This window comes from Acromyrmex echinatior, unplaced genomic scaffold (assembly GCF_024713525.1).
Source record: "Acromyrmex echinatior isolate Ae372 unplaced genomic scaffold, ASM2471352v2 Scaffold20, whole genome shotgun sequence".
Lineage (NCBI taxonomy): Eukaryota > Metazoa > Arthropoda > Insecta > Hymenoptera > Formicidae > Acromyrmex > Acromyrmex echinatior.
Genome location: NW_028259054.1, coordinates 380,846 through 401,731, shown reverse-complemented (window position 1 = coordinate 401,731; position 20,886 = coordinate 380,846). Strand labels below are relative to the sequence as shown.

The 20,886-nt window shown below is 29.9% G+C and overlaps 1 protein-coding gene and 1 long non-coding RNA gene across 9 annotated transcripts in view; both read right to left on the bottom strand.

Annotated features, from left to right (window-relative positions):
- Window positions 1-20,886, bottom strand: part of LOC147906557 (uncharacterized) — a 270,166-nt gene that overhangs the window by 103,434 nt on the left and 145,846 nt on the right. The window lies entirely within an intron of this gene.
- Marf (Mitochondrial assembly regulatory factor) overlaps window positions 1-20,886 on the bottom strand; it is a 203,599-nt gene that overhangs the window by 46,350 nt on the left and 136,363 nt on the right. For 7 of the 8 annotated variants that reach the window (XM_087416305.1, XM_087416299.1, XM_087416298.1 and 4 more), the window contains 4 exons: window positions 18,326-18,346; window positions 722-875; window positions 478-616; window positions 20-333 (listed from right to left, as the gene is read on the bottom strand). In XM_087416305.1, the coding sequence (XP_087272431.1) occupies window positions 20-333; window positions 478-616; window positions 722-875; window positions 18,326-18,346 (628 nt within the window). The remainder of the gene's footprint in view (window positions 1-19; window positions 334-477; window positions 617-721; window positions 876-18,325; window positions 18,347-20,886) is intronic. The other variant, XM_087416303.1, reaches the window with a different exon arrangement.

Here is a 20,886-nt window from a genome sequence, read left to right as displayed (position 1 = left end):
ATATATAATTCAAAATCACCTAAACCATTTTCTACATGTGTATGAAGTTCCCGTTTATATACATTTAGAACAAGTGGTTCAGGATGAAATGGAACACTAAATTCATCTATTAAGACGGCTAATCGCCGAATTTCTTCATTTAAGGCTTTAGAAACCTTTTGCTCTACATCTTCTACCATATGATGAATTTTATCCTTCATTTCTTGGGTCAACAGCATTAATTGTTGCTCTGTAAAATTTAACTTATCATGAAGCTCTTTTTTGATATTTAACTGTTCACTTCGCATTTTTTGTGTTCGTTCTAATATCTCATCTAATGTTTGACGTATTTTCCTGCAATAAAAAACACATCAGTTTACATTTTTTTGTAAATATAAAAAACGGAATATTTCTATGAAATATTTCTTCTCCTTCTTCTTGATATCTATTAAAAGAAATTAAAAAAAATATATATATAGAAATCTTTCGCTTTCTTACATTGCAATATGTTTGCCACGCTGAGAATGTTGTTCAAATTTAGTCTTTACTGCAGATTTTGAGATACATTCTTCAAATTTTTTTTCAAAATCTTGAAATTCAAAATATCGATTTTGGAAACCTTCTGCTAATGCACCATCTGTATATAGAATGAATAAATTTATTTATTTAAAATTAGTAAATCTAAAAATGATTTTAAATTGTAAAAAACTATAAATAACATAAATAATTTTGGAATACATACTATGAGCAGGTTGCCCACGTTGTTCTTGCATACGAGCTTGAAGAGTTTCTTTTGCAGAAATAAAAAAAACGCGTTCTTCAGCATCTTTTGGACTATAAACTTTTAATTCCCTTGATAAAAAATCAATAGCACGTTCTTGATGTTGTGCTCTTACCTACACATAAAAAATATATAAATAAATAAAAATTTGTATTATAATTTGTAATTTAATCGTAATATTACGTATATTGACTTTTATTGATATATTATTATTTTACAGGGGACTCAATTTGATAGTGTAGATGCATGCGTTTGCGAGTGCAAATTCGATCTGAATATAACGAGAATAATTAAGCCCTAAACAATGCGAGATAACATCGATAGCAATAGAAATAGAAATAGCAATAGCGATAGCGATAGGAACAACATTCAGGAATGCATATATCAGTGTACATAGGAACACAAAATAAGACAATAATAATAAATTTTTACAAATAAGACAATAATAATAATAAACGAGTTGGAATTCTGTGTCTATCGCCGTATAGTCTACCAATCAGCGTTTAGATATTTCATTATATTTATGTATGTTATAATTTTGAAGTAGATGGAACAATATACTACAGTCTATATACGAGATCAGATTGATTGGCATTTTTATTTCTTTCACGACATTGTGCAAAGGAAGACAATTATATATCGTTTATTTCTATACTATTCCTATCGCTATTCTTATCGCTGTCTCGCATTGTATTTAGGGCTTAATTGTTGTGAAAACTGATTCGTATCTATTAACTAAGAGATTGATAAGAGTCCTCTTTTAATTTCGTTTGTCGTTGATAAAGTTACTAGGTAGAAAGCACATAATTGATTTAATAATGAACAGCAAATCAGAGTGTAGCACTAAAAATGTGTCTTTATGTTTTTATATACATAGTTTTTTCTCGAGCTCTCATTGCTTTTATAATCTTTTGTTTTATATTAATGTATAATGGTTTTCTCTTGTACAGGCTACGGTTCAGTATTTTTAATTGTAACGTTTTCATCTCTTGTTTCATTGCGTTTTTTTTTATAATGACACCAACAGGCATGACATATATATTTAAATATGTTGAGTGGAGACTCCACTGTGGAGCTCTTATGGAATTACTAAGCTCTAAGAAATCTCGCAATTCCTCAGCCAACAAATGTTACGCGACTGGTTTTGTTTTAATTTAAATATTTTCCACATTGCCCACAGTGGATCTCATCGCGATCAGTAGCTTCGGGATAACCCCATATCAAAGGTTGGTTTACCCCGATTGATACATTCGCCGCTTGTCCATCTTCCTCTTCCTCCCCCCCCCCCCTTCAGGACAAACTCCAGGGACATTGCCGTAATTACAAACAAATCCGAATTTCTGTGACATGATGTGCACGAATCGCAACCAGGGACTTAGCCGAATTAATAAACTGTATCAAATACATTTTAGATATTACTTCAATGACTTTGGTACAATCCGTTACCGCTGTCACCGCGGGGAGGTGCCCTAAATGCAGAGAAATTGGATAAGACTAATGTACGTAGTCATAATACCAAATTTTAGATAGTTCTAGCACTCAGGAAACCTCTATAAAGTTGGGCTTACGAAATTTTTGATTCTCTTTCGATACCTTAAAATTTTAGACGTGTCTCAAAGTTGTTTATCCAGGGCCCAATTTCTCCTATAAAACTGGGCATAATCCTTTATTATTCGGAGGTTTTCGGGGTCGCTGATGACGAATCTGACGTCAGATTTTCAAAATTAAAAATAGCGGATCGATTTGCAAAAAGTGACCTGATCAGGATAAAACCGGGTACTCGAAGATTTTCGAAGTAGTTAATTATGAATCTGACCTCAGATTTTCAAAATTCAAAATGGCGAATCGATGCAAAAAATGATTTGATCTTGATGAAACTACTCATAAGTTTTAAGTCGCTGGTTGCAATTCTGGAATTGGATTTATAAAATTCAACGTTGTAGGTCAAATATGACCGACGAATATTAAAAATAATTTTGTAGTTAGAATTATAAAATTGTATAATTTTCACTTCAAATTCATAATCACTTCAAATATTTATCATGTTTGCAATTTTATTTTTTCGATTCCAGATTTGTGATCACGATTTTAAAAACTGACGTGAGTACTTATTTTCATCCAGATCAAATCACTTTTTGCAACTTGTTCCGCCATCTTGAATCCGCCATTTTGAATTTCGAAAATCTAACGTCAGATTTATAATCAGCGACTCAAAAAACGTATACATAAATTTTTCCATGGTATGTTCATTATTGATTTTTTCAGGAAATAAATTTTTATTGAAAAATTTTAATTTGGTAATTTGTTATAAATAAAATAAGAGAAAAAAATCAGAGTTTTTACTCTTATTTTATTTATAACAAATTACCAAATTAAAATAATAACAGCATGATAGACTCAAATTCATTATTGAATATGAAGATCATTGTCTGAATTTTTTGGATTTATCGGTCATCAATAAAGACAATACTATTATTTTAGATTGGTATCATAAAAAAACGTTTTCGGACAGGTATTTATCGTTCTATTCGAATCATCCTACATGTCATAAGATTGGAAACAAATATATATAGTTTACAATAAGATTGAAACAAGACCATTCATGTTAAATACATTACTTTAAATACGAAGTGCCACTATGGTCTGAATGTTAAGATATTGAACTATTATATATATTCATATAAATGAATTAATTTCAGATTGATTGCGTTGAAAGTCCGACAACTATTATATATCGGCACGCAAGTATCATTTCTGAAATTAATTCATTTATATGAACATATATGTATAATATAATAGTTCAACATCTTAACAGACCGTAGTGGCGCTTCGTATTTAAAGTATATATAATTTAGTTGATAGAACGATCTTATTGTCAAATCTTATTAGGTGTTGGAATTAATTCGTAGCGTTTTTTTAATGAAAGAATGTTATTTATTTCACATGAGCATTAAAAAATACATTAATGAAAGTACTTCCCATCACTTTCTACTACTTTTGACCATCTTTCGGGCAGTGAATGAATACCGCGTCGGAAGAACTGTTCATCTTTAGATGAAATCCAAGAATCGAACCATTTTGTACAATCTTCGTAAGATGTGAACTTCTGCTCGCACAAGCTATGAGCTAATGATCGAAACAAGTGGTAGTCGCTAGGTGCAATATCAGGAGAATACGGCGGGTGCGGTAGCACTTCCCATTTAAGTGTTTCCAGGTATGTTTTTACCGGTTTTGCAACGTGTGGGCGAGCATTGTCGTGCAGCAAGATGACTTTATCGTGTCTTTCGAAGTATTCCGACCGTTTTTGCTTCAATGCACGGCTCAAGCGCATCAGTTGCCGTCGGTAGAGATCTCCAGTAACGGTTTCATGCGGTTTTAGCAGTTCGTAGTATATGACACCCTTCTGATCCCACCAAATACAGAGCAAGAGCTTTGAGCCATGGATATTGGGCTTTGCCACTGATGTTGATGGTTCGCCGGGCTTAACCCATGACTTTCTGCGCTTTGGATTGTCATAATGGATCCACTTTTCGTCACCGGTAACAATCCGATGCAAAAAACCTTTTCTTTTCTGCCGTTGAAGCAGCAGTTCGCACGTGAGAAAACGTCTCTCAATATCCCTTGGTTTCAATTCATATGGGACCCAATGTCCTTCCTTCTGGATCATGCCCAAACTTTTAAGACGTTTTCCTATTGTTAAGAAGTCAACTTCCAATGACGTAAATAATTCTTTAAGTGTTTGACATGAGTTTTCATTGAGCAGTGCCTGCAAATCGTTATCTTCAAATTTTTTCGGCTGACCAGGTCGCTCCTTGTCATCCAAGTCGAAATCACCAGCTTTAAAACGTGCAAACCACTTCCTACACGTTTGCTCAGCCAGAGCATGTTCACTATACACATCCACTAAAATACGATGAGCTTCAGCTGCACTTTTGTTCATATTAAAGTAATGAAGCAAAACTCCCCGCAAAAACACTTTATCTGGCACAAATTTTGACATATTCAATGAATTATACAGTATTGTTATTTATGATTTCAAGAAAGGTTATGTACGGCAAATGACGTCCTATGATAGATGTTTACAATGTATACAGAACTATAGGTAACAACGAAATAGTGTACTGCTTGTGCCATCTCTTGTAAAACGCTACGAATTAATTCCAACACCTAATACATTCTATAATAAAAACATAGAATTTATAATAAAAATTTTAAAGCATAACGGTTATCCTTTAGGAATGATTTTTAATTATATTAATAAAAGGATTAATTAAAATTTTGGCTTGTAAAAAATCTGTAATGGTCTAACACTAGCTCAGATTACGTTGATACTGGAGCGTTTAAGAAAGTTAATGGTTTTCCCATATATAAAATATATTTCCAATAAAATTACTAAGTCTATTAATAAATCCATAAATATGATTGACTACAAGTGTTTAAACAAGCTTAATAAATTTATTAAAGTTCATAAAGACAAAATCAACATGATAGAAATAATAACGTCACATATAAAGTAAATTGTAATAACTGCGATGCCTTGTACGTTGGCCAAACGAAGAAATAATTAGACAAGAATTAAAGAACATCGCAATAATATAAAATTAGACCAAATACTCAGTCTAAATAATCGAAACATATCACGGAAACTAATCATAACTTTAATTAGGAAAAAGTTAGTATACAATATTCTTGATTTTGAAAAGAATTTGTAAAAGAAATATTTGAAGAATGATGTATTAAAAAACAAAAAAATGAAAAAACAAATTAAATTTAATGAAAGATACTGAGTTATTAGATAACTCTTATTTTAACATACTTGACTATACGTGAACATAATTGTTACAGTTTTGAACAGACTTGATTTTACATTCGATTTTATTAACTTACTTTTATTTGACCTACACATTACATCATTACCCATTTTCAAATAAGTAACAGTCAATATCTAATTTTTAATGTACTTGACCAGATCTTTGATTGAGAGTTTTAATTGCAATATTTTATATAAATTAACATAAATTAAAACATATAAAAAATAAGAGCATAAAAAACCACAGCACAAGTTATAGTTTGTGATATTTAATTATTATTACATTAATTAAAACATTAAACGTTTCGGCCACAATCTGGCCATCTTCAGTAATTCAATAATATTCTTAAAAACACAGAGTTACATTGTTACATACCAATAAAATCCCCTTATTCTTTATAGAATAATATATTCGTCATAGGTATACAATTTATACTTTACTTTTATCTTATCGCTAGATTTTCCTATTTTATCTTTATTTCGAAACCAGAAATTCCGTTTCTCTTTTATATTCAGTTTCTTTATTTAAACATTCAAACTCTAACAGATAAATCACGTTATGTACTTTTATGCGTTATAAAAATTATCTGTAGATTATTCTAGAAAGAATGTCTAAGAATATCACAATCTTTCTCAAAGAAGCCCTCCTATAAAATAACAAATATAAAAGCGTATTATACATTAACATTAATAATAACATATATTATATTAGCGTTTAACGATTATTAAGTTCAATAATTAGCAGTAAAATAGAAATCTTCCTGAATGAGAACGAATATCTTTTTCTTTTTTTCCCTTTTTCTTTTTCTAATAAAGTTAAATTAATTTTAAACATATGAATGTAGTGAATTCGCCTCGCATAAAGGATATTAAGGAAAACCGAATTTTATTACAACAAATTGTTAAAATTCAACTATTACTTATTAAGAATAAACTTGTAGAGTGGGGAGTAGGGCTTACGCGGAGCCTTGCTGCCTTATCTCAAGGAGAGCGCGAGTATAGGTTCTACCAAATTTTGGGAAGTGTCGATTGGTTCTGAAAGGACACTCCCACACTCATTTTCAGTATATAAAAGGAGCTGTCGAAGACAGACACTTACTCTCTTGTACTTACTCTTAAACTCACTCTCAGACTCAGACTCTTAGACTTAGACTCACTCTTGTACTCAGACTTAGACTTATACTTACACTCAAACTTAGACTCACTCATTCTCAGACTCACACTGCTTCGGTCAATCAGCCAGTCAGTCAGTTACAGTCAAGGTGAGAACTATCCTCGCGCTTCATCAGAACCTCATTTTCGCATTTATCTTTTTAATAAACGATAATATTAAATCGAATCTATCGACGGAACGTCTAAATCTCTAATCTCTTAATTCACATACAAGTACACACATATATATATATATATATGAATATCTGAGGGATGTTGCGACTGTCGCTGCCAATAGCGTGGCCCCCGTTTGTCGGCACTTCCTCGGAGAATTCATAATTTCCTCGTATCCAGAGTATCCTCGTATCCTTAACTACACAACTTAATCTCCGGTCCCCGAGTAAATTGTTTAAATACATTGACTCAAAAACGGAGAAAAATCTCAATAACAACATTGAGACGTAACAACATCTAGTTGACATTAAATTCAACAGTCGGAAGTTGTAATTAAATAAACGTGTTCTTTTCTATGTGAAGATGCTTCATACAATAATGTTACAGCGCCAGTTGTCATATCAAGAAAAGTGTAGAACAAGAATTTCCAGATTCTAATTTAAATAAAATTGTATATATTAATATCTTCTAGTCCTAATATCCTACTAAGAAAATAACCGTGGAAATTGGTAATTTATTAAAAAATTGGAAAAATAAGGGGTACATTGATTCAAATTTATACAAAAAATTGTATGGACGGCGAACTTCCGAGATCTTATGGACTGCCAAAAATTCACAAAGAAGGTCACCCTCTAAGATTAATTGTCAGTTGTATTAACAGTGCTTTTTATCCACTGGCGACCTTCTTAAAAGAAATCATTGACAATAATAATATAAAAAATTTCAGTCATGTTAAAAACAGCTTAGACTTAGTAAATAAACTCAATGGTAAAGCAATTGATAAAAATTTTAGTATTGGGTCATCTAAAAAGTATCCGCGGTACTTTGTCACTAGATATATGACCATCAACACACATCTAGTGACAGAAAACCGCGGATACTTTTTAGATGACCCAATATTATATCATTTGACGTGGTCTCCATGTACACGAATATTCCGACTGAATTAGTATCAAAAAGCATTGAACATAGGTGGAATTTTATCGAGAATAAGACTTCGATTCCTTTACATGAGTTTATCAAAGCAATTATGATTATAATTAATTCCACATTTTTTAGTTTTGATAATAAAATATTTAAACAGATTTTTGGCATGCCAATGGGCTCTCCTTTGTCCCCCATACTGGCGAACATAGTTTTACAAGATTTTGAACAAGAAATTATTACCACGAATAATATTATTTCATCTTTTTATTTTCGTTATGTGGATGATATTTTGTTAGCTTTACATAAAGAAAAGGTTGAAGGAGTTCTAGAATTATTTAACTCATATCATGAAAGGCTTAAATTTACTGTGGACTTTGGCGATGAAAACGGCATAAATTTCCTAGATGTTAAATTAATGAGACAAGAAGGAAATATCATCTTCGATATTTATAAAAAACCTACCAATTCTGGGAGATATTTTTTTTCGAATCATCCGTTAGCACATAAAAGGGGAGTAATTATTGGGCAATTTGATAGAATTCTATTTTTATCCCATCCTAAATTTCATGAAAAAAACATCTCTGAACTGATTCACACGTTTCTAAGTAATGGTTATCCTTTAAAGTTCATATTTTCAACAATAAAAAATAGAATTAAAACATTGGAAAATAGAACTAATTTAGATCAAAATCGCGAAGAATTTAATAATGAATGTGACTCTAACGTTACTTCAAAAAAATTTTTCACGATATCATATTTGGGCAAAGTTTCTGAAAAATTCAAAAAACTTTCACATGTTTATGGTTTTAATATAGCTTATAAACCTATGAATAAAATGAATACATTTATTAAGACAGGAAAGGATTCTTTGCCTAAGGATGACCAATGCGGAGTAGTTTATAAAATTAATTGTTTAAACTGAATCGTCTTATGTTGGCCAAACTAAAAGGAAATTAAAAACTCGGATTAAAGAAAGAACATAAGGCCGACATAAAAAAATCTTCTTCCGAAATTTCGGTGGTTTTACGTCACCGTTTGAATGAGATGCATGAATTAGATTGGGATAATATAAGAATTTTAGATATAGAACAATCGTTAATGAAAAGAAGAATTTCGGAAATGATACATATAAAAAGACAAACAAGTGGTATCAATAAGCAAAGTGACACGGAAAGTTTGCCTGATGTTTATTTTCCTCTTCTAAAGAAGGATCTCTCTTTCCTCTAATAAATAATTCTAGAACTTTCTAAACTATTGACTCAGATATATAAATAGTGGTAAAATACATGATAAGACAAATAACAACACATAATGTCACGACAAAATTCTAATTGTGCAAAAGAAGTACTTGAGATTCATCGTTTAGTTTTTTTGCTGTAAAACAGGTAATGATTCTATTTCTTTATGTTACGACTAGAAATATTAATATATATTATACAATTTTATTTAAATTAGAATCTGGAAATTCTTGTTCTACACTTTTCTTGATATGACAACTGGCGTTGTAACATTATTGTATGAAGCATCTTCACATAGAAAAGAACATGTTTATTTAATTACAACTTCCGACTGTTGAATTTAATGTCAACTAGATGTAACTCTGCGTTTTTAAGAATATTATTGAATTACTGAAGATGGCCAGATTGTGGCCGAAACGTTTAATGTTTTAATTAATGTAATAATAATTAAATATCACAAACTATAACTTGTGCTGTGGTTTTTTATGCTCTTATTTTTTATATGTTTTAATATTATAACCACGTTAGTTTTCAAGATATATTTTAACGTAAATTATTATTTGATTCTGTACCTCTTATTCATACTAATATATTATTTTAGTACATCTACTCGTTCTACAGAATATCATAAAATACTTGTAATTAATGAATTTTCAAATCGTTTGATATAAGTCTGTAACAAACTGGATTCTCGATTTCAACTGAGAAATTTAGCAAAACTACTTTATCGAGGGATATAATGTAATCTACTGTTGACTGAAGTATTTAAATCTTCTTATCTTATTGTAATCTGTCATAATACTTTTTAATATTTGAATTTTTTATATACTGACTTCATCACTGATGGTTTTTTTTAAATTTTCATTGTATTTGTTATTTATTTGGTTTGTTAATTTAATATTGTATTTCTGCGTTTTAACACTGAAGAAGGCTTTGTAAGCCGAAACGTTTATGTAGAATATTATTTAATATTTATATTCTTATGTTGATTTTATTAATTTAAAGTTATTCTAATTATAAGTTCAAAATAAACACGACATTGTTTAATTTTGTAAAAAATATGCAAGCATTTTTACTCTAATTTTAAAATAATAACTTGATTAAATGGTTCATGAATAAATCAATGTTTGAAGATCATATTGTATAAAAACAAAATGTATGTCACAAAACAATAATAACGGTGTTTAAGAGACACTAGAAGGCAAGAGATCAGGTGATGCATATACGGGTCGCGGTACCGCAATGGATTAAGGAAATACGACTTTCCACCCGAAGCGATTCCCACTCCACTTCCCCTCTTGCTTAGAGGCGTATGACTTCTACGCGAAGCAACTTTCTACGCGAAGCAACTTTCACCTTACCTCCCTACCCCCCTTCTTAAGGGCACACGACTTCCATGCGAAGTGACTCCCACCTAATCTCCCACCTGTCAAAGGACGCATGATTTTCCACGCTAAGCAAGATCTATCTGAATAAAAAGTTGTAAAATAAAAATTTTCTTTTTCCACGCACCATTTCCTTATGTATTATATTATATTTTGCTGGTCTTTTCTTCACTGTCACATTGACTATACATATCTTTTAGAGGTCTTGTCAGCAATTTTAATGTGTGACACTTTGCAGTTTATCCATTTGAGTTTCTGACAATACATATATTTTTGAAAGCTTGTCATCAATTTTAATATATGATACCATACGATATTTACACCCTTGGTGTTTCTGTTCGACTCAGAGATACTATTAAAAAACATCTTTTCTTTCTTTCTTATAATTTAATATACTTTTATATTTATATCTCTTTGATGTACAATATGACTATTTGATTTTTATTTTTTATAATTTAATATATTTTTAAAAAACGAAAAGAAAGAAAAAGAGAGCTACGAATAAAAAATTATTCAATTACATAGTTCATATAGAATAGAAGAGTAACATAAGTAAAAAAAAAAAAAACAATTAAATCCTTTAGTTATAGATTTGATACAATGTACTAGCAACAAACAAAACAGACGTTTCGATCGCGATCAGATTTATTATCAATATTAACAACATATTATAAATGGTAAAAATATAAAATTATACTTCGCTCTTTCTAACAAATGATAGTAACATTAACTGATTGAAATCCTGTTCGCAGTTATATTATAGCTTGGAGACAGTCGTCGCATGATAATAAATAATGTTGTCAAGCATTAAATAATTTGAAATATGTCCTTTAATATGATGTAAAATTGGAGAATGAATGCACGCAATTGAATTTTGTCCTGAAGACAAGATGTAATGTACAAGAATTATGTCAATGAAAAATTATTAATACAATTAAAAACAAAGAAATTGATAAGAATAGCGAAAGAGATAATATAATAAGTGAGATGATACAATACAAAAATTAATAAAGTTAGTTTTGTATAATATATATCTATATATCTATATATATCTATATATTACATAAAATTATAATTTAGTAACAGTTTTGAAATTAATAGGAATAAATAATGTAAAAACGAAGTTAGTTTAATAAAAAATAAAATATGTTTCTGTCGCAAAAAATCGGTTAGAATTAGACAATGCGATAAGAGCAAAAACAGTCTTTAATGTCTCTTTGGGGTTATAAGACATTGTAAAATTAAAAATTGACATTCAGAGAAGGAAGAAAAGGATTATATTGGAAAGTAGTGGGAAATGAGAACTAAGAGGCGATAGAAATGTAAATGAAGGCGGAGGGGGAGAGAATGTACAAGAAAGAAAAGGAGGAATTAAGAGGGAGAGAAAGACACAATCTGTAGATAAAATCCGGGCAATGATTCTGTATCATTTTGTTTGTTTAAGCCCTGTTTTTGCCTTTTTATGTGAATCATTTCAGATATCAATCTCTTATTACAGGAAGATTCACTAAAGTCTAAAATCTTAACTTCATTTCATCTGAAATTTATACGGTGGTCGGATATGACAGATGGAGAACCAGTTTTTTTGATAACATCTGAGATATGTTCACGTATTCTCGTATTCAATTTTCTTTTTATTTGATCAACATAATTGGTCTCACAATCATCACATAAAATCTTATATACAATATTTTGATTAGAAAGCAACTCTAATTTATCTTTTCCTCTCTTTAAAATTTTTTAAAGTGTTGGAAAATGCTAATTTATAATGAAATATGTTGGATATAGGTGAAAGACTTTCGGAGATAGATTTGACATAAAGAACTGTGAAAAATTTTTCTTTGATTTGTAGATTATGTATGATATGTTTATTTTGTATGTGAAATTTTAACGTTTATCTATTGTAAAAAAATAAGAGAGAGAGGATAACCATTATTAAGAAAAATATGAATTGCATCCAAGAATTATATTCTTATGTTGAAACCGAGGATGTGATAATTGGACTATTATATCTACATAACTAATAATGTCTTTTTTTGTCACAAAAAGAGTGATTGGAATGGAAATTAAGGAATTTTCCAAAAAATTGTTTTATGATATGTATTGAAAATAATTCTCTGACTATCAATAATCAAAGTTGTGTCGAGAAAATTCATTCTGTTATCAATGCCAACCTTCATAGTAAATTGCAATCGTGTATGTAAAGAATTAAAAGTATTATATTAAGTGTGTCATCAATAGTATCAGATGAAAGTGCGAGAATGATGTCATTGACATATCTATAGTAAAATAATGATTATATTTTTAATTTTTGATAGCCAATTTTTCCAAATCCTGTATTACAATATCAGCAATAACAGGAGATAACGGTGCACCCATTGGAGTATCAAAAACTTGTTTAAAATAATTTGTTGTTACAGCAAAAAAAAAAGAATTTAAGCCAAAATTAATAGCAATAATGAATTCATTCTTTGGAATGTTTGTTTTTGTGAAAATCTTTTTACAACATTGTTTAATACCAAATCAACAGGTACATTAGTAAAGAGAAATACATCCAAAGAAGCCAAAATATAATTGGATTCAAAAACCATGTCAATTTTTCAGCTAGATGGAAGCTCTTTTATGTGGCTAGGAGCTTGTGGTATGCTCTTAATGATAATGTTATGTAAGTAAAGAGAAAAATAATAAAGTGGACTATTTATAGATGATACAATTACTCTCAATGGATTACCAGTTTTATGAATTTTAGTCAAGCCATACGTTCTAAAAATATTGTCATCCGTTGTAAGTAATCTTCTATAAGGGCTCATCAATGAAATCGTTGCCCTTCCATCTAAGTAAGTAAGTCACCTTCCAGTAAGTAATACATGTAAATCTTGAATCAACTTTTTTGTAGAATCTTTGTTAATAATTGTATAGGTGTCAACATCCGAAAGAATCTTCTCCATTTTTAGTATATACGAGTCTTTATTGAGAACAATAGTGATATTTCCTTTATTGGCATTAGTGATAAGTATATTAAGATGGTCATTTATAAACTTTTTGGAAGAAATAGCCATTTCGGAAATTTGTTTGTTAGTAAAATTTAGAGAAAGAAAATTATTATAAAATCTATTGCGGATTGGAATAGAGTTATTTCTAACAAAATTAACAATATTATTTGGACGACCAATAATACCATTTTTATATGTTTAATAAATTTAATCAGAATTTTTTCTTTATTATTTTTATTAATTTAGGAAGACTGAATTTTTCACCCAGTTGTAACAAATATTGAATCTCTAAAGGAATATAAATGTTGCAAATTAACGAATCATTTGTCATGAACCGTATCGAGAGAAGATGCTTCATAAAATTCTCCTGAATGGATGTAAATTCTTTCAGTGACAACGTGATTATCAATGTTAGTATTATATAAGTCGTTATAAACTGTGAGCAGATTCTTGTTCGAAATGTTATGCGGATCGTTAAAAACTGAGCAAACGTATGAAATCGGTCTGATTTTTAAATTGGTAGAAATAGATTTTTTTGTTAATAACCAATCAATTTTCTTGTGTATTCTTGTGTATTCTGTTCATTTGTTTGAAAAACTAAGAACCGCTAATACGATCTAAATATTTAAAAAACTCGTTTTCGATAGAAATTAGCAAAATAAAAGGAATTGTGTTAGAGATATTAAAAATATTAATTCTGGTTACATGTAAATTACTATAAGCATCTTTCAACTCTAATCATATAATTTACATAGTTCAATTGAATCTTTTCAAGTCGTTTGTATGAATTCTTATTATAAAGTGAAACATCTTTGAATCTGGTAAATTTATATAAATGTGGAGGAACTAGTTTCCTCCACATTTCTTCCTTCAAAAAAGAAAAGTTTTACAACTGTCCAGAACCGATTTGATTCTTCATGAAATACAATATGTTGGAAAATACGAAAATTTAAGAGACATGTATTTTTTTATACGTGCGCTAACTCATGTTTAAGAGATGAAACACTTTCTTGAAATAAAAAAAACGGTATTTTTCTTTTGAGTCGAATATCATCGGACATATAAAAGATAGACAAAAATTTTTTTTTGTTTAACAAAATACCCCCACCCATAATTTTCTTAAATTTTCAATTTTTTAAATCAAATTAAAGATTATTTATTAGACATATTTTCGAGAATTAATTATTAATTTCCATATAAGCTATCCATGCTCATATATATAAGTAATTATCATTGGAACAATAAGATATATGAAAAGATATCTTAAATAAAATTTATATAGTTTTTTACACGTATGTATGTATTTAGATTTTGTAAATATATATTTTTAAGACACACACACACACACACACACACACACACGCACGCACGCACGCACACGCGCACACGCACACGCACACACACACATTAACCCTGTTATTATTTCTTTGACATTTAATTTTTTTCATGAATAAAAATTAAAAATAATTTTATTCCAAATCCATTCTTTTATAATAAAATTATTATATAAGATTGGTATCTTTAAAAAATAAATTAAAACAAAATTGTTACATTTAAACCAATTGGTATAACAAAAACCAATGGATATTGACTTTACTGCGTTTTCGTGCGTTTTATATTATAACTTTTGTACATCTGTGTGTGAAGAAAGTTCAACCCGGCAGCCGAAATATGTAATGTAATGCATTCTCATTAAGTATTCGTCTGTAAGAAAAGATATACAACAAATTTTTAATTTTTGTACAATTACGTGGTCGTAATAAGTAATTATACTCGTTATTTTTTACAAAAATAAGATTTTATACATTAACTCTCATTCGATTTTTGAATTTTCTATTTGTTTATTATTTAAATGAAAAACAAACGTTATCATTCGTGTGATTTATCTATGTAAAAGTGAGTGGACACAAATATGGCCCAACGTTGCTTTCAAACATGGAGGCGAAATCGACAGTCTATTTATAGAAGTGTGTGATTAAATCGAATCACAGTTCGATTCGATTCGTTTTTAAATTTAAGAGATTCGAAACCAAATAAGTTTGAAATTTCGAATCACTCGTCTATTTTATATGCTTTATTTGCACGACTCCTCCCCTCTCTTTCTCCCCCCCCCCCCTCCTCTTCCCTATATCTCATGTGACCAATTTTGTATCAACGCTTATCAATCTTTGTGCAAGCGCGTGCACTTACATTGTAAAGAAAATGTTATTCATTTTTTAAAATATTATACATTTTGTTTAAGCTAATGAAACTGAAATCAAGATACAAATTTAGCACAATTAGCTTTAAATTAAATTTCGACACACTGAAAGAAACATTTTGTACGTATAACTATTCATTTTGTTGATATGTGACTAACAATAACTTTCTTACTTTTTCATTAAAAAAATTGTATCATCCTAATCAAAATTTACTACAATCAAATTTTGATTAGAATAACAAATTTGGTTAGAAAAATTTTGGTTAGGATGGCACGATTTTTACATATGAAAGAATAAGAAACTAACTTTTTGTTATCAACAAAATTGGATAGATGGTTATATGTACTAAACATTTCTTTCAGTGCAGAATAAATAGTCACTAGTTCCACAATAGTTCGTTTGAAACAATACGTTATAACCGCTATTACTATTTGTTTACTTATACGCATATGAAAATTTAAGTCTCTAATTTATCAACAATTATTATGTTATAATGTGATACTTTACGTCCTAGAAACAAACTAATAAACTTAATTTTAAAAATAATGAAGTATTCTCAATGACGATCCAGATTTCTTCAAATAAACGAGAAAATTAGTTATTTTCAAGGTGCAGGTATTATCAAAAATATCGTTTTTAATAATCCCACCTCACCTCTCTCCCTGCTGAGGGCGTGCGACTTCCACTCCATTGCTCCCCCCCCCCCCTTGCTTGGAGACGCGCGACCTTCGCATGGAAAATCAATATATTTTAAAGCAGAGATTTTCTGTTTCGTATAGTAAAAAAGCCCAAAACCTGTTGGAGGTCACTTCAGGTCATGACCTTAACATATATCAAGATCAAGATCGTTAGCGCGATGTCCCTTACAGTGCACTATTACCAAACATATTTTAAAGCAGGGAATTCTCGTGTTATATAATAAAAACTTTTTTTGTTAATAACTTTTTAACGAAGGACGACCGCCATCTAAAACCTGTCAGAAATCACTCAGGGCCATGATCTTAACTACATATGTCAAGGTGCGATCTTAATCTGTATAATTACCGAAATATTTCTGAGATATTTCTGAAAACTTTCGGTGCTATGAACTCTAAACAAAGAATAGATATAGTTTGCTGCAGAAGTTTAAAAAAAATCTTAAATTAAACTTTGGAAAACTCGAAAAGTAGTTGTTTGCTAATTGCTATCCAACATTGCATGTGACTGGCGATGATCTTTCTACGGTTTATAGTTATAAGAAGAGATTGTAAATCGATAAATATTAAGAAAAGGAAAGTCGCATCCAATTATCTTGACATATATTATTAAGATCATCATGATTCTGAGTGACCTCCAAGAAGTTTTAATTGATAGTCGGTACTCATTAAAAAATTATATACAAAAAAGTTTAACAAATAATGTCTTCTATATACTGACGGGCATACGACTTTCCACGCGAAGCGAATTTCACTCCACCTCCCCCTCTGCTATGAGATGTACTTTTCATGCGAATCGAGTTCTACCCCACCTTTCTCCCTGCTTTGGGGTGTAAGAATTTCCACACGAAACAAAATTCACCCGCATGAAAAGTTGAACTCCCTCAAGCTGAGGAGGTGGTGATAGGATGAATCTTGTATCGCGTGGAAAATCATAACGAAATATGGGAAGGATGTGAGATACTTCTTAATATTACAGTTCTTAACGTTACAGAAATAAAACATTAAAATATTTTTTTGTTAATAACTTTTTAACGAATATTGATCTCCACTAAAATTTTTTGGAGATTACTCAAGCTGATAACCTTAGTAATATATGTCAAGATCAAGGTCGTTTAAAATCCCTCCCCTTTTATTAAAATTTACCTGTAAATCTAACGATAATAATTTTCACACAAGGTAACCAAAATTTACTCCAGCATCCACTCCTTCCTTTAGTGACACCACCAGAATTTGACTAATTTTAGGAAAGCAGAGCCTTTCTTACTATACCCCCACCCCGATTTAAATTAACTCAATCCTTATCTGATTGAACCTCTGTTCGCGTCGAAAATCGTACATCCCTAGGCAGGGGGGACAGGAGTGGATCTCGCTTCGTGTGGAAAGTCATTAATTCTTATAAATAGAAAGGATGGGGTGAATTTTGTATTCTTTTTATAAAACTTATTTTGTTAATAACTTTTTAACGAATAACGAGTGCGGGCTAAAATATTCGAGGATCACTCAGGGTCAATACATATCAAGATCGAAGTAATTTACTGCAATATTTACTAAAGTTAATCTTAAAATAATCTTGAAATCTTTCATCAAATAAAAAATAATAAACGTCATAATATTTCTGCCTTGAAATCAGAACAAATAACTTTCGTTTAAACAATTTTTCTCAATAATGCCGTGTTTTTGAGACAAAACATTTGTTAATTCTTCATTTTGAACACTCGGTATATATACACATATAAATTTTAAGAATGTATGGTAATATAATGGAACTTTAAATTTAACAATTTTATTATGTATAATACATAAACGTTTTTCAGAGAGATGTAAATATATATAAAATCTATATTAAAATACCGACACTGCAATAACATTATAAATATTTTATCCTTAAATCTGACATAAATTACGAATCATTTAAGGTAGATATAATATAGATATATAAGTATCATTTGTAAATAAATGAAAATTTCCATGATATAAATAAACTTACCTCTTTTTGTTCTTTGACCAGCTAAAGAATAAAAAATATTACAAAATTCATTTAGATTATGATTTTATTATGAAAATTAATTTCTGAATAAATATCTTTATTTATTATAGAATGGTTGGCAATATAATGGAACTTTAAACATGATTTTATTATGTATAATATATAAACGTTTTTAAAAATCAGAGAAATGTAAATATATGTAAAATCTATATTAAAATACCGACACTGCAATAACATTATAAATATTTTATCCTTAAATCTGACATAAATTATGAATCATTTAAAGTATAATAGATGTAATATAGATACATAGATATCAGTATATAGAAAAAATATGTATAAATATAAAATATCTAATATTACGTTCTTAATAAAAGTTTAATATTATATTATTAAGTAAAAATCACAACACACACAAATAATGAGATTAAACACATACAAAAAATACCATATTCGGTCAAGGCGGTTTTTCAAATCTAATAACATAGTATCGCAAAAAAAGTTTTGGTGAGAAATACAATAATAATAATCTAACTAGAGGTATTTCTTATAAAATTTTGATTGCTAAATCCGAATTCGTAAACCATTACTACTCCATCATGTCCAGTATTTAGATAATCGAAAAAAAATGATAGAAAATCGTTATGAAATCATTATGATGAATTGCGCACACGTAATTTTCTCTTGTACTGCAAAAGAACATTCCAGATACGCTAAACGAGACAAACGTTCCAAATGTATGCTCGTAAATGCTTCGTTCAAGACATATTTATTTCTAAAGTTACATGCAGAACTGTAAGAATGAATAATATCGAAATAAGATCTATCCTCTTTATTGCTTTACAATGGTTAAATTTAATTATTAAAGGTTTTATTCAAAATGGTCCTCCAGTCCGGAGACAAACATTAACATCTATCGATAAGAGAACGAGTGGCTGACTAACATTGTGCGTTTGTTCGCACGCTTGCACAATTCTTCGTTTTAATGATTGAAGGTCATTAACAGACACTGTATACATTTTTTGCTTCAGAATACCCCATGCAAAAAATTTAATGGTATTAAATTCGATGAACGCGGAGGCCAAGCCACAGATCCAGCACGACCGATCTATCTTTTGAGAAAATAATTAAGCCACTATCGAGGACACAGTGAACAGGACAGCCATCCAATTGAAACCAGAAATTCATATTCAAAGGAATGTTTTCTAAAAGGTCATAAAGATCATTGTATAAAAATGCAAGAAATCCATTCGCATTCGAGTGAGCTAGTAGAAAATAGGATCCAATTAAAATATTGCCCATTATTTCTAATCATACATTATATTGAAAACCGTATTGGAAATGTTCATGAATTGCTTGAGGATTCTCATGTGACCAAACATGACTATTTCTTTGATTAAGAATACCTTGCCTCGTAAATATAACCTCATCTCATTTTCACAAAATGTTTTGTGAAAATTGTGGAGTTATCTGTTTTTTAAAAACAATTTGATTTAAAATCAATCGCAAAATGCTCTCCTGCGTGGCATATCGGCCGGTAATAAATGCTAGATACATTGAAGATGACGTTCATCGGCTGAAAATGTCTTCCATATGACTATAAGTAAAATTCCTAACGCAGAACCAGTATTGCCAAAATTAGTGATTTTGTCGCTAGATTTGGAGATTTTTGAAAAATATTTGAAGAATTCTAGAGAATTTCAAACTCGCGTTCCTAGGCCATGTCCCGATATATTGTACACTGCCATTACTGAAAATTTATAGTGCACGTTACGTATAGATTTTCAGTATTGGCAGCGTATATCGAAATACATTCTCGTAATTGTCTTGACCATAGTGGAAGTTTCTACAACTTTATAGATCGTACTCATCGATTGATAGCTGATTCAAAAGTAAGTACTTGTAATTTGTGATACCACTTAAGTAATGGTCGATAAATATATTTCCAAATATAAAGATATTTCCAAAGAAATGCATGTACTTTTTAAATAATATAATTTAGATTAATTTGATTGCGAGAATAAAGGTAAACATGTATCTAATCTCTTTTATACTTTTTATATTTAAGATTCCACGACCGTCTGTGATTCCTATTATAGATCCTGCATTAAAGTCACAAGAATGGTCGTGACAGCCAATTAGAAGCATAATATAAACTATTGACGCTTCAGATTGGCTATTGCTACCGGTCTTGTGACTTTGAAGTGAGTTTACTAGCGCATTATAGATCTTGTATATGTATGTAAGTACCTTAATAGTAAATTTTAATATATAATATAATATTTAAATTTTTTAGATCCTCCACAATATACTCAGAAGTATCGAAAGGAGTGGGAGAAATTGGAAACGATCAAAGAATGACTCAATTCATGTACTTCCAATTCATCAAAAGCATACTGCAAATATTGCAAAGTTGCTCAACGGTAGGCTAGATCTTATAAAATACGGATAGACTTTAAAGCATGTTGCAGCATCGAAGCCATTTTCGAACAAAAGACAACAGATGATACCATTTCAATCCATCGACACATGTACTAACGAACAGCGTAAGAAAGCTCAAC